The sequence below is a fragment of the Cibotium barometz genome, chromosome 45, assembly GCF_041138505.1.
Source record: "Cibotium barometz isolate CiBa-2024 chromosome 45, ASM4113850v1, whole genome shotgun sequence".
Lineage (NCBI taxonomy): Eukaryota > Viridiplantae > Streptophyta > Polypodiopsida > Cyatheales > Cibotiaceae > Cibotium > Cibotium barometz.
Genome location: NC_141090.1, coordinates 11,627,565 through 11,642,141, shown reverse-complemented (window position 1 = coordinate 11,642,141; position 14,577 = coordinate 11,627,565). Strand labels below are relative to the sequence as shown.

Below are 14,577 nucleotides of genomic sequence, written 5' to 3'. Positions count from 1 at the left end.
GTAGAGCGCTTGCACTTCTGACGTTGTCATCCATGCCTCCAAAAGGATATTCGATTTCTTTTTCTTTGAGGTGCATGAAAAATGCAACAGCTTTAATTAAGATGCTTGCAAACGTTGTATCACTGGAGAAATTAGTGGATGAAGCCATGAAAATAGAGTGTAAGCCCAACCTCTTCCAATATAAAGAAATAAGGGGTAGGTGGGGTGGGATGTATCCCTCGGCTCCTCTTCGAGAAGAAGTTGCCACCTTTATTGCGAATTTGGGATAGTCGGAGTAGTCAAAGATGATAGTTGAGACCCAATAGTATTATAAGTGAAAGAATGTGGAGCAAGCACCAATCAAACAAAGGCACATCACATGAAAGATGGCCATCAACCGGCCTAGTCTCTCCCCACCCAAACATCCCATGAGACCACCAATAAAGGTAAGGAATAAGGGGAGACCAAAGTTTTACCCTATATAAAGGGGTTAATTTGACCCCAACCCACTAGGATAATAGGCTGCCACATGGCAGCGTGAGAGCAGAGGGTAGGAATCCATTCCAACACTCCCCTGAATGCGAAACCCGAAGCCGACCAGGAGCCGACAAGGCTCTGATACCATGAATGAACACATAGCGTAGAGCACCAAGCGAACAGAGGCACAACACGCGAAAGACGGCCATCAACCGACCTAGTCCCCCCCCCTCCCCCGCACCCAAACATCACATGCGATCACCAATAAAGGTAGAGGATAATGGGATACCAAGGGCATTTTGCCCTATATAGAGGGGTTAATTTGCTCCCAACCCACTATGCAAGATAATAGGTTGCCACATGGCAACATGAGAAGCGGAGGACAAGAATCCATTCCAAACAATGAGGTCCCACATGCTTTCTTGTACTGTTGCTTGTGTTCAACATATCATAAGTGGTTGTCATAATATGCAAAACTCTTGTAAATTTCTTTGAAATATAATGAAAGTTTCATCTTTCTATGGTACTAAAGTTGCGATGAATTTGTGGTAAACTGAGAGAGAGAGAGAGAGAGAGAGAGAGAGAGGTGAGACCCAACAAAATTATAAGGTCTCAAAAGCTTTGTTGTATTGTTGCTTGTGCTCAACATCTCGTAAGTGATGGTTATGATATACAAAAGTCTTGTAATTTTCTTTGCAATGTAAAGGAGTTTCATTTTTCTATGTTGTCTTTTTAAAAAAATTGCAATGCAATTTTAATAAATTGTGAGAAGGAAGAAAGAAAGATGATAGCTAAGACCCAATAGTATTATAAAGTCTCAAATGCTTTCTTGTATTGTTACTTGTGCTTAACATCTCGTAGGTGGTGGTCATAATATGCAAAAGTCTTGTAATTTTCTTTGGAATATAATGGAAGTTTCATCTTTGTATGGTGTTTTTTTTTAAAAATACAATGAAATTGTAGTAAATTGAGAGAACAGGGAGAGAGAAAGATGATAGTTGTGGCCCAATAGTATTACAAAGTTTCAAATGCTTAATTGTATTGTTGCTTGTGCTTAATATCTCACAAGTCATAATATGCAAAAGTCCTATAATTTTCTTTGGAATATAATCGACGTTTCATCTTTGTATGGTGACTTTTTAAAAAAGTAGTTTTGAAAAATTGAGAGAAGAGAAGAGAGAGAAACCTTTCGCCTTAAAACCATAAGGCACTCGCTAAAAATTGCTCGCCAAAAAAATACCATTGAGAAAGCTGGCATGGCAGAGTCATGGATAATAGAGGACTTGGATTGTGATGTCAAAGAGAGGAAGTGATAGATCTAAGGTGAGGATTCGACTCATATACATGATCAAGCTCATGGTGAAAGAGGATGCGGGCGTAGGTGTTGGCAGGAGGTGTAGGTATGAGTCAAAATGGGACGAGATTGTAAATGAGAGAGATAATACATGGTCAGCCAAAATGGATGGGGGTGGGATTTTGAAATTGAAGATTCGTGGTATGGAAGCAAGAGACCCCATAAAATAGTCAACCATGCTAGTCCCCTTTGCATGTGGGAAGGGTGTAAGGATGTCTAATTGTGGCCATCTTATCATCCCATCTCTAGGAAGTGCCTACCATAACTTGTGGCATCCCCTTCGTCTTTGTTGCTCTTCTCTAATCCCATTTCATTCAAATCAATCTCTAATAATCTAATGGCATCACCATGGAAATCGTACATTTGCACTTGCCTACTTGGTGTCCGAGCATTAAAATCCCATAGTAGGAGTATGTCAGTGTGTCCAATGTCAACAAAAAGAGGTGCATATGGAGACATCTCACTACATGCAAGCATCAAGTTTTCTGGTGTAGCATACTGCAATATGTGTAACTCTCATGTCAGACATGCCGAGTCACATCCACATAAACCGTGCTTCTCTATCCCATCTTACCACTTTGGGTACCTGTCACGTGTTGTGCGTATAGAGGCATGCCGTCCCCCACCCCTTCAGTGGTGCGTGGTTATTTCCTTAAGTTTTATTCCCATACGTGCCCTTGACTTCAAGTAGCCCTCTTTCAAGGCTTTGGTGAGTTTCTATATAAAAGACGACATCTCTATCTATATAGTTTCTTTAAACTCCCCTGGGTCTGACCAAAGAGTTCCACCACAATTCCAAACTTCCATTTCCAAGGCATCTTTGGTCTTACAAGCCCCATGCCATCATGTGGGGCGTCTGATCACCCCACCATCACTGTGTATTGCCCACTTGCTTGCCTTCCTAGCTTCCATGACCTCAACTATCCATTTCGTCGATGTTCCACCTGTAATGGTGAGGTCATCACATATTTTGGTGCCCAAAAGGGCAACCCTCTTTCTAAGGTCTTGGGGCTGCCTCATCTCCAAATTGGGCTGTTCCCTCTCAATTTCATGGCTGGACTGTGGCTCCTTTCTAACCACCCGCCAAGCATCAGCATGACACGATTCCATCAGCTTTGGGTGTAGGGAATCATGTCACCCTCACATTGAGAGTTTCTGTTTCTGACGTTTTTTTTCTTCCTCTAGTGTAGCATTCATCACTGCATTTTGTTACATTACGAGGGCTTTTTTTTTGCTTCTTCACAACCTCTTCTCCATTTAGAGGTTATTGCAATATCTTCCTAGAGATTCTTTATGGTCTCCTCCAATTGTCTGTGCAATCTCATGTGTGAGGGAGGCCTGAGTGCCTATTTAGCCCTCTTCTAGCCCTTTACCCAATTTCAGATTTTCCACTTTTTTTTTCTACACCTCCCTACACAAAAAATGAGAACAATAAAAAAATAGAAAAAGAGAATCTTGTCTTTAAAAGCAAACATTTCATGATACATAAGAGGTTGAAATTCATCATTCACCATGATACTGCTGTAAAACCTCGTTTTTAAAAAAACAAGATGGTAGCTCTCGCTAGGTTCCATTGTCTCGTCTTTGTCACAAATCCACATTTTTTATTTTAAAAAATCCCAGCCAAACCGCAGGTATATTGTCACCAAGGACATACATATACAATGTAAATTACAGAATTAGACGAGCGTTCCTGCCTGTGATCCAATAACACCACTACATTTTCTCCCTGTACACACAGGTATCGGAGGAGGCAAACAGGAGGCAAAGCAACTGCTTCCACTAGCCAATACTGCTCTTGCAATCAGAGTATAGTTGACATATAAAGGAGCAGCTATTCATGAGGGATAAGTGACTTCACTGAATGGCACAAGTGCAAGAAAGAAAGAAATTTTCATGCTCATTTTCTGAATCCTCTGAATCACTGCAAACCCAAAGATAAAGGAAATTAGATCCACAAACGGAACTTGCATATACTTATTTATCAATGTAGTCTACATGGCCCACACAAGGACGGGGATCAAGGGCCTAAGAGCAACTTGAACCGTAAGTTGGCAGGTCACAAAACATAAAACAACCTAAAAGATAGCTTGGCAATTCAGAAAATAAAGATCGTGCACTTGTGAATCGGGGAGCTTTGCATGACATGCATGGATTTCTTTCCCCTTGATAGTTGGTAAATATTTCGTAAGAAATTTGTACAGTTTGAAACCCATCAGAATGCAGACTTGCTTTTCTTGTACAATAAGACTGCAGGATATTTCAGGAAGCAAAGTGACTATAGGAACACTTAACTGAAGGTCAACATCTCTCCTGGTGCACTGCCAGGTGGCAGCTCCCTCTAGCCACTCCTCACCATAATTCCCCAAAAAAGGACAAGAAGAGCTCTTTAGAAGGCTCAAACAGCACACAAATGGACCTAGCTGGTCAGAACTGATTGGCAAACAAGGGAGTCAACAGGCTCTAAAATGGGCAAATCAATGTATTTGAAGAGGCTAGCACAGCATAGTTCCTTTATGAGAACTTACTTGGAGCTCTCTAAGATCAGGTCTACTCATCCAATAGGGAGCCCTCGAGGAAGGATCAACAAGTGGAATGAGCTCAATGTGATGATCCTCGAGCCTGACAAGAGGCTGAAAAGAGGTGACCATGGTGCTCTCAAAACTGCTTCTAATCTTCCAATAAATCATCCAGCTCCTTGGACACCATAGCCAGAACATACATCATGAAGCCTTGTCCACCCTTGCATACCGCTCGTTTCATCTGGAGAGCGAAGTCTTAAAAGTGTGGGCAGTAGGAGTCATACACATTATGTAGTGGACATGTATGTAGGAGTTACGAATCATTCTCTCTCTGTCTCCTTTGTTGCACTTCCAAAGTCCATTGTTGTTCAAGCTCTCCATTGCTCTTGTTTTGCCAACATTTGGTAACAGAGCAGGCGGATTGGAGACCTTCAACTGTGTGTTCTGCTCATAACAGTCAAAAGAAAGGTGGCGCAAGCGGTGCACAAGGCAGCAGCAACTGCAAGTGGCGCTGCACAAGGTGGTGTGGTGCTTCACCATAGGCTGCAGACAGCTCTGCACAAGCAGCTTTTGGTGCTGCACAGGACTCGCAGTCAGCAGGTGCTGCAGCAGCAGGCAACAGCATAAGCGACAGCAGGTGCTGCACTAAGTGCTGCAAAGATACCAGCAGGTGGCAGCAGGCGGACACTGCAAAGGCTGTGGAGGCAGCACTGCAGACAGGCAGCAGCGGAGGCAGATTTGAGCGTTGCACAGGCTGAGCTGAGCGCTGCAATGGCGGCATAGGGTGCTGTACAGGTGAGAATTGGCACACGTGACTGGTGGTGGTGAAGGGAGGCTACGGGCAGCACATGGTGCTGCATAGGTGGCCGGGTTGCTCTACAACAAAAAGACGAATACCATCATAGCAAGTCATCAAATATACCGTTTTGCTACAGTGCAGTTCCACAGTCTTGCTGCAGGTCTACATACTTGCAGGCACACAGTACAGTGTTGGAGTACTCGCGTTTGCAATAATGCAATGTGGTTTTTGCATTGTCGAGCGACGATAGGATGTATTTAGGGTGCTCACTCAAGAGGACAAGTTGGATGGAACCAACTACTCATTATGGAGTTTTACGATGTGGACTGTGTTGGTAGCCAAAGGGCTGTTAAGTGTTGGGAATAATCAGAGTCTTAGTGGCGTGAAAGGTCTTTTAGTCTTCGTGTGAACACTTTACGTGTGAACCAACTCTTAGTAAGAGACTAGACATACGGGCACCCTAGTGGCTATAAAAGCAAGGCCTTGGATTGTATTTCATTCTTGCCAAAGCAATGAGTATCACTTGAGTTCTTGCAATCTTGCTTCTTGTGTCTATTGCATCTCCTTCTCCCCTTCTGCATTTTTTAGGGTTTCTGCGTTTTCCCATCATGATGCACCTCTCTTAGCCAACCTGTGCAGCCCATGTAGCATTGATATATGCTGCATTTTCAGCTCTGAATCAGCCACCTCTTCTAGCTCCTGAAGCTGTGTTTTGTTGCTGATCCAGTTCACCATAGCCATCATGGGCTGCGTTTTCAGGTCTGCAGACCAGCCCACGTAGCTGCCTCTATGCAGCACCTAGCAGCCACCTTATAGCTGTGTTTCTCTCTGCTATGGCCAGTCCATATCAGCCGCCCACATGTGCTGTGGTTCTAGCCTTGTTATCAGCTATCTGAACAGCGTTTTTCTTCCATAAAGTGTCCCATGCTGTAACCAGCATACAGTCAGCGTTTTTCATCATGAGAGACCACTATCATGCTACACAAAGATGACATGAACCTGCAACATAAGAATCCATTCAGAGGGGTCTTCTATAATGATCTACAGAAGAGCACAGCATGAAAGCATACAAGAGCGGGATATCCATGAAGAGGAGGTGCAGATCAGCATACGTCTTCATCAACATAAGCGGTAACTTTCAGATGGTTCTCTAGTAAGGATGTTCAATGGATCGATCTTTCTTTCTATGTTTTGCTTCCTTCAATGTCACGTGCACACCCAGTTGGTGTACAAGTGACATGGCATTCATAGGCATTAAGCAGGCATTCATAAACAGTTAGCAGAGCATTCTTGGCACTAAGCAAAGGCATTTAAAGCATTATCCAGGCAATCATGGCATTTTCCCAAGCATTAAGTGAGCATAGCATCTAAGCATTTCAAGCATTAGGCAAGGCTTGGTGGGCAGCCGACAGCACCTACAAACCAGCCGACAGCAGTCTTTAGGCATTTAATGAAGTCGTGAAATGTACAGTCTACTGGCCGACTGCTGCTGGTCGGCCGGCAAGTGCATCATTCATCTCACATCATCTAATAGTTCCAGCATATTCTCAGCATTTCCTTCCTAGGGAGCAAAGGGAAGACAGCAGATCAGCATCTTCATTCAGCAGTTCATCATCAGCATATTCAGCAGCATTTTCAGTTCATATTCCTACCTCCTACATAGAGGAAAGCCGGCATCTAAGGGTGGACCTCAGCATTGGAGAAAGGATCAGTCATTCGTCATCAGCATTAAGCATCTCTCTCTCATCCCGAGAAGGATATTCTTTAGGACAGCATCATAGATCTGTTTAGATCTCATAGTAAACGCGCTCATTTAATATAGCTGCAATGCATTGCATTGACACCATTGTCTATCTCTTAAGTATCATTAAGTGAAGTTTAGAATTAGCCTAAGGTTGTTTTACTACGGTCAATCACTCGCGTGTCACATTCAAGAAGGAAGCAAGGGATGCACCAACAAGTGCTTCAATCTATGATGCTAAGACCACCACAAGGTCTGTATCCTATGATACTACCATGGAGTAATGGAATCTTTCAGCATTGATCCTGTCTCAAGGCATGTGTGTTCTGCATTGACATTCAGATTTTCACCTAACACATCTACTACATCTGAGTGCTCTGCCCTGGCCCATGAGCCTAAAAGGATGAAACGCTGAAAAAGGATTATGCCAAGAAATCAAGTAATGTGGCTGATGCATCCTAGGGTAAACAAGAAAAATCAGCCAACCTTGATGATGATTGGCTGTTTTTGGCCATGGAAGAGGTCAATAATGATGCTTCTCTATCTAGCGGTGTAGCTCTCAAAGAGTTCTCCTATTTGATACATAGACAGTGGTGCTACACATCGCATACCATCTAGGAGTTATATTTTCAGCTCTATGCAATCTGTTCAGGTCATCTGAGTGTCTCTTACCTTGTTAAAGGTCTAGGCAAGGTGCCTTTGGTATTCGCCAATGAGAAGCAGAGTTGCATGAATGATGTGTTGTATGTGCCAGGCATAGAAGAACTTGGTGTCAATGTCTTCTATTGCCAAGTGGGGTATGCATGTGGAGTTTGTGGGTGAGAAATGTCTCATCAAAGACCCTAAGAAAGGGTTACATATTGTATCCACAGGTTGGCTTAGCAATGGTTTGTATAGGTTGAATACCTATGACAAACAAACACATCAAATATGTTCAATTGCATCAGATGCAAATGCAATGAAGGCAGTTGAATTATAGCATGCCAAGTTTGGGCATGTAAATTTCAGAAGTTTGATGCTCTTGCAAAAGCATAATATAGTGGAATGTATACCTCATATAGAGATCCCAATTGATCGTGTTTGTGAAGGTTGCATTCTTGGCAAAATGCATAGAATGTCGTTCCCAAGAGTTCAATGAGAGCTAATAGAAAATTGTAGGTCATTCATAGTGAATCGTGATGTTTGTGGTCCTATGAGGACACCATCTTTGGGTGGACATCTATCTTTTGTCACATTCATATATGACCACCAGGTTCACATGGGTGTTTCCCATGAAGGAAAAGTCTGAGGTATTCATACATTTTCAGCATTATGTAGCTTTGGTTGAGAATGAGACCGGGTGCAAATTTCATACTCTTCGCACAGATAGAGGCGGCAAATATATGTCAAATGCATTTAATGACTTTTTGCATAACAAGGGGATTAAGCATCAGTGTACGGTGCCGTACACACCTCAACAAAATGGTGTGGCTGAACGCAAGAATAGATCTTTGATGAAAATGGCTACATGCCTGGTCAAAGGTCAAGGTTTGCCACAAATTTTGGTTGAGGCTATCTTATGTGCAGCACATGTGCTTAACAGGTGCCCTACAAAAGCCCTGAACTCAATCACACCGTATGAAGCTTGGTACAATAAGAAGCCAAGAGTGGACTATTTACGTGTGTTTGGTTGTCTGGTATATGCACATAAACCTTAAGAGAAGAGATCAAAGCTAGATGAGAAAGCTACAATAAGAAGCCAAGAGTGGACTATATACGTGTGTTTGGTTGTCTGGTATATGCACATGTACCTTAAGAGAAGAGATCAAAGCTAGATGATAAAGCTATAAAATGTATCTTTTTGGGCTATCTCAAGTTAACCGAGGAAGGCATTGTGCATGCAAATTGGTGCCTGCAAACATCAAAGCCAATCTACAAGAATGGAAAAGACAACAATTGACAGGACGTGATTGCGGGCCTTTGCCTAAGAATATTGATACTAGTGAGGATATAGGTGATGCATCAAAGAGAACACGGTTGGATTCAAAGGAAGATGCACACAGCCCGGCAGGATTCAGGGGTGCTGGTAGTTCCAATCCCACAACAACACGAAGCCCTTTGCCCGCAAGACCTAGAGCATCTCTAACGAGAGCAAACATTCAAGAAAGCATGTAAAGCAGGCAATTAACAATGCAACTAGGAAACTCCCTAGGCTTTTCTGTTAGAAGTCATCTCCTGTCTAGTTTTATACACCAGGGCCTTTGTTGTGGGTGTGCCCGCCCTTATGAGGTGTTTTCCCATTTTTCCCCACTCTCCGCATTTTTCCCCTATTTTTTTCCATTTTTCTGAGGCTTGGGAGGGCTGCCAGGTGATGCCAGGAGCACTCTGAAGCTGGCCGACTGGATCTACATCAGTCGTGGGCTGTCAGAGTGCTGGCCGACTTGTTCTGACTAGGCGTAGGCATCTGTAGCTGGCCGACTGCTATTTTCAGCAGTCGTGGACATTTTTCTCAGTCGTGGGCTTTCTTTATGCTGGCCGACTGCCCTTCCAGGGAGGTATATATAGGTCCTCAGCCCCCATACCTCATTTGTATCATTCCTCGGGATCTTCTTGTGTATATCAGAGCAGAGTTACACGCCTACATCTGTCTCTCTCTTGTGCTGTTTTTCTGCCTGCGTTTTTGCTTTTGCTCTTGTGTTCCCAGATTTGGTCATCATCTCCGCTGCATATTCTGACATGGTATCAGAGCCTAGGCTCTAGATAGGTCTTGGGATTTGTGTGAGCAAGAGGGGGCTGTTTTGTGGCTGATTGGTGGACTGTTTTGGACTGTTCGGGAAGAGGAGAAGCAAGAGGAAGGCGGGCTGATTTGCTGGACAGCCACTTGCAGGTATCAGTTCTTCTTTGTTCCCACCCACCCACCCTTTTCAGAGTACATCCCCGCTATGGCAGATCTGTTTGAGATGGCCGAGAGACATGTGAAGATCCCGACACTCCCCACGTTTCCGGTGGACCGTCAGTTGGACGGGAGCAACTACGGCATATGGAAGGTGATGATGGAATCCGTTCTGGAGTCCTACGATCTCGCCGATTTCGTCATTGTTGGTGTTCCACAGCCGGAAGTAGAGGAAGGGGAGTTACCGTCAACCCGAAAGGACCGGGAGGCCCAGACGCAGATGTGGGATCGCGTCAACGCCAGGGTCCGTTCGTTTATTTTCCTCAACTGCACACAGCAAGTAATCAATCATGTAAAGCATATGACGCTGGCCAGAGGTATATGGCAGCATTTGGCCTCACTTTACAACAGGGTATCGCCCATGAAGAGGATTTCCTTGGAAGTACAGATGCGGGTTATGAGCCTTGCAAAGTCATCGACGATGCGGGAGCATATTAACAAGCTGCAGGCTCTTCAGCAGGAAGTTCTTCAGGCTGGGAAGGAGATATCGGCAGAGGACATGGCCATAACGTTGCTGTCACATTTGCCCTCTTCGTACTCAGCATTTTACTCGTCGTTGATTACCAGTGGCAGGCTCAGCACCATCACGTGGGAGGAGCTTGTGCCCATGGTCCTAGACCACGAGGAACGATTCACGAACCCTCCTCAGGGTGGAGGTTCGGAGGCCTTTACTGGCCAACGGTCGAAAGGCCGTAACTCGGGCAAAGGGAAGGCTTCATCGGAGAAGTCTTCTGAGAAGATGTCCGACGCTGACCGCGAGAAACTGAAGGCAGAGAGGACCTGTAATGATTGTGGCGAGAAAGGCCACTACTGGAGGCAGTGTCCCAAGCGGAAGACCGAGAAGGGTGAAGACTCCTCAGCAGCAATCATGAAGACTCCGGCTTTTGTGCACCTGGAGGTGATGGACACCGATGTTTCATTTTCTTCAGGCAGGGAGGAGATTGGAGGACTCTCCGCAACGGATACTCGGGAGTGGATTCTCGATAGTGGTGCTTCCAGGCACATGACTCCTTCCCGTTCCTGTTTACAGGATCTCTGCAGGCTTTCTGGTCATATTCTTACTGGGGATACGTCCACTATCCCAGTTCACAGTGAGGGCAGGATGGAGATAGTTCCCGATGGCAGAGGGGGGAAGCATTCCTCCCAGGTGTTGTATGTTCCGGCACTTGGTTTTCATCTGTTGTCAGTGCATCAGGTTTGCAAGACTGGCGTACGGGTGGAGTTTGATGAGCATTTTGTTGCTCTCCGGGACAAAGCAACAGGCCAAGTGGTTTGGGAAGGTGGAGTGGAGAATGGAGTCTACAGGCTTTCAGCACTCTCTCTCCCAGGTCCTCAAGATTGTGATGAGTGGCAGTGTGGTAATAGCTACTCAGGTGTGGATACGCTGCAGGTGCGGGCTTTCCGGGACCAGATGGTGGATAGCTTGCCAGTAGATGGCAGCAGTTGGCAGGAACTTTCCAGTACTGAGGTTGGTAGTTCTTGTGTTCGTGAGTCAGAGGAAGCTGAACAGGTCACTTATGCTCTGATGTCTCGTAGTGTTCGGGACATAGAACTTCCAGTAGTTGAGGATGTTCTTTCCACGGGGACCTTTCGGAAAGCCAGGCAGGTGACAGGTGATTACTTGCAGAAGGAGGTGGTTTCTCCCGGCTTAGTGGTTCCGGATTCAGAGGGGGTGGTTGACAGGTTTCATTAGGCTTCCAGGACTTGCTTGTGCACCGTAACAGGTGTTGATCCTTGTGAGCAGTGTGATGTCTCTGTGACTCAGAAGCTGTATGATTCATTGATCTGGTTGATGGACACCGGATTGGACGGGAGCTTCCTGATGAGGCAGCTGAGCTCTTGGTTGCAGATGTCTCTTTGTGAGGCAGGATTGCGTTTCCTGTGGTTTCTGCGGCATGCGAAGGATCATGGACTCTTGTACACAGGAGGGGGATTGTTGGATGGAGTCTGACTCCACGGTTGGAGTGACTCGGTTTGGGGAGGAGATCCGGACACGAGGAGATCTACTTATGCCCCAGGAGTAGTTTTACGGAGCAGGAGGAGGTTACATTGCAGGTTTGGGCTTCCACTGGAGGAACCCATGGTCATCCAGAGGCACTTTGTTCGTGAACAGATTGTTGCTGATGACATCTTGCTGGAGTTCTGTTCGACGGAGGACAGTACGGTGGACCTCTTCACGAAGTCGCTCTCAGGATTTGCTCAGGCGGCACCCCAGCTCCCAGTGGTTGGTCACACAGCCAAGAGCTGAGAGGGGGTGTTAGAAGTCATCTCCTGTCTAGTTTTATACACCAGGGCCTTTGTTGTGGGTGTGCCCGCCCTTATGAGGTGTTTTCCCATTTTTCCCCACTCTCCGCATTTTTCCCCTATTTTTTTCCATTTTTCTGAGGCTTGGGAGGGCTGCCAGGTGATGCCAGGAGCACTCTGAAGCTGGCCGACTGGATCTACATCAGTCGTGGGCTGTCAGAGTGCTGGCCGACTTGTTCTGACTAGGCGTAGGCATCTGTAGCTGGCCGACTGCTATTTTCAGCAGTCGTGGACATTTTTCTCAGTCGTGGGCTTTCTTTATGCTGGCCGACTGCCCTTCCAGGGAGGTATATATAGGTCCTCAGCCCCCATACCTCATTTGTATCATTCCTCGGGATCTTCTTGTGTATATCAGAGCAGAGTTACACGCCTACATCTCTCTCTCTCTTGTGCTGTTTTTCTGCCTGCGTTTTTGCTTTTGCTCTTGTGTTCCCAGATTTGGTCATCATCTCCGCTGCATATTCTGACATGGTAATCCAATGCACTTTGTCTTTTCACATTGTTCGTACCCCATGATGGAAAAAGGCTGTGAGGGCCATCAACCGCATTGGATGTGAGTGGGAGGGATCCTCCTATAAGACCTTCCACAGTAAAGAGCTTAGAAGAGAGCAACAAGCAGTGGAGGTGGAGATGGAGCCATTAAAAGCCACTTGGACCGAGTATGGTTACACATTGTTATGTGATGGGTGGTTAGATATACAGAAGAAGAATGTGTACAATGTTTTGGTGTCCTCTTGCGAGGGCACTATGTTTTTGCATGCCATTGATGCATCTCTGCCTGGGACAGTGATAAGACAAGAGAGTTTATATCGTCACACCTACAGGAGACTATCATGGAGATAGGCCCACGAAACATAGTGCAAGCAGTCATTGACAATCGTAGCAACTGTCTCTATGGGACAAATGTTAGAGGATGAGTTTCCACAGATTGTATGGACTCCATGTGCATCCCATAGCCTAGACTTGCTCATTGAAGATCTTGCAAAGATTGGGTGGATTGCTAATTCCTTGACACTGTGCGTAGCTTGGTGAAGTTTGTTACCAAGAGGCCTGGGGTCTTGGCAATGTATCGTACCAATAGTGACCTTGAGCTTCTGTAACCATTTGGTCCTCCATGCTCTTTTCACATGATAGAACTCATGCCCGGACACATGGACATGATGATGGACACATGGAAAAGGGTTCCTAAAGCTGGAATTGGAAAAAGCACTCTAGGTCAAAAAGCAAAAGTCAAACTTTGTTGACCAAAATTCTGAGGGCCAAAAAGCAAGGCCCTGAAGTTGTAAAAGCATAAATCAAGAACTCTGCCTATTATTAAAGCAAAAGCAAGGAGGCAAAGGAAAAGCACGGGAATAAAACAAAAGCCAAGTGGAAAAAACAAAAGCAAAGCGTGGTAAAAAGCAGGCATCCCCTTAAGTATTTAAAGGAGCATGTACTCTCTAGGTGGAGCATAGAAGAACTCTTGAGAACTTGGAGAAGAGACTTATCCTCTCATCTTCTCCATCACCCAACTACCTCCCCTCTATTGGCGGCCACCTTTGCAGCGCCAATCATCGTTGCTCCATCCCTCTGCACATCATTGCCGCCTTTGTAAATTGTGCCACCATGTGAAGAAGTGCCGCCACCCGCCACCGATGTCGTTGCCGCCCAAAGCCAACTCCGCCGCCTGCCGTTGGCGTCACCACCGCTCAGAGCCAGCTCTGTAGTCCCAAAGCCGGCATTTTTGCCTCCTGTTTGCCGGATTCCCATTGCCTGTTGGCTGCTTGTTTGCTCCTACACCACCACCTGTTGACTATTGCCTAACTGCTCCATCAACACCTCCTTTCAGCTGTCTTCTTTGGGAGGGGGTTGCCTCCATTTGAAGAACCACCACCTCCTCCATTCTTAGTAAAAAGCTTTTGGGATTACCTTGTCCAGATTGGATTGAGAACAAAGAGCTTTTGTGGATACTTGGGAACATCAGTTGGACTCATTGGGTTTTGGTACTAGCCCGGTGTAAGTCTCTTGTGGGTCATCCTTGTGGTGAGCTAGGCATCAGTTATCTTGTGCCTCGACATTGACCCGGCCTGATCTCGACATTGTTGTATTGGTCCTGGCTTGGAAAAGCCCGTAGATTGTTCCTGAAATAAATTCCTAGAGAGGGGGCGGGGCTTGTTTCCCACTCAGCGTGGTGTACCGTGTGAATCCCCTATTCCCATCTTTCTCTCCCCCTTCTCTCTCTCTATCTTTATCTCTCGTACACGTGGTTGCATCTGTCACTGCACACTCCGTTGGACTTGCAGCTTCTAAAGCCCTCACAAACCAGGTTTGCATATATGTTCATTGTGGTTGAGAGGGTAGTGAGAGTCTAGAAGGGACTCATGCGCACAATGGTCTGCCGAGAGTGGATGAGCTGGGAGGATCATTAGCACCCGAAGGTAGTTAATGGAGGGGAGAACTTCCTCCCAAGTAACTGGAACAGGACGAGGA

General features: G+C 45.7%; 1 protein-coding gene across 1 annotated transcript in view; it reads right to left on the bottom strand.

Moving 5' to 3' along the window:
- Nucleotides 1-3,270: 3,270 nt before the first annotated feature.
- The window catches only part of LOC147612438 (uncharacterized), a 53,669-nt gene continuing 42,362 nt past the window's right edge, over nt 3,271-14,577 (bottom strand). Inside the window, exon 2 of the mRNA XM_086783043.1 lies at nt 3,271-3,734. Within this exon, the coding sequence (XP_086639169.1) occupies nt 3,668-3,734 (67 nt within the window). The 3' untranslated portion in view covers nt 3,271-3,667. The remainder of the gene's footprint in view (nt 3,735-14,577) is intronic.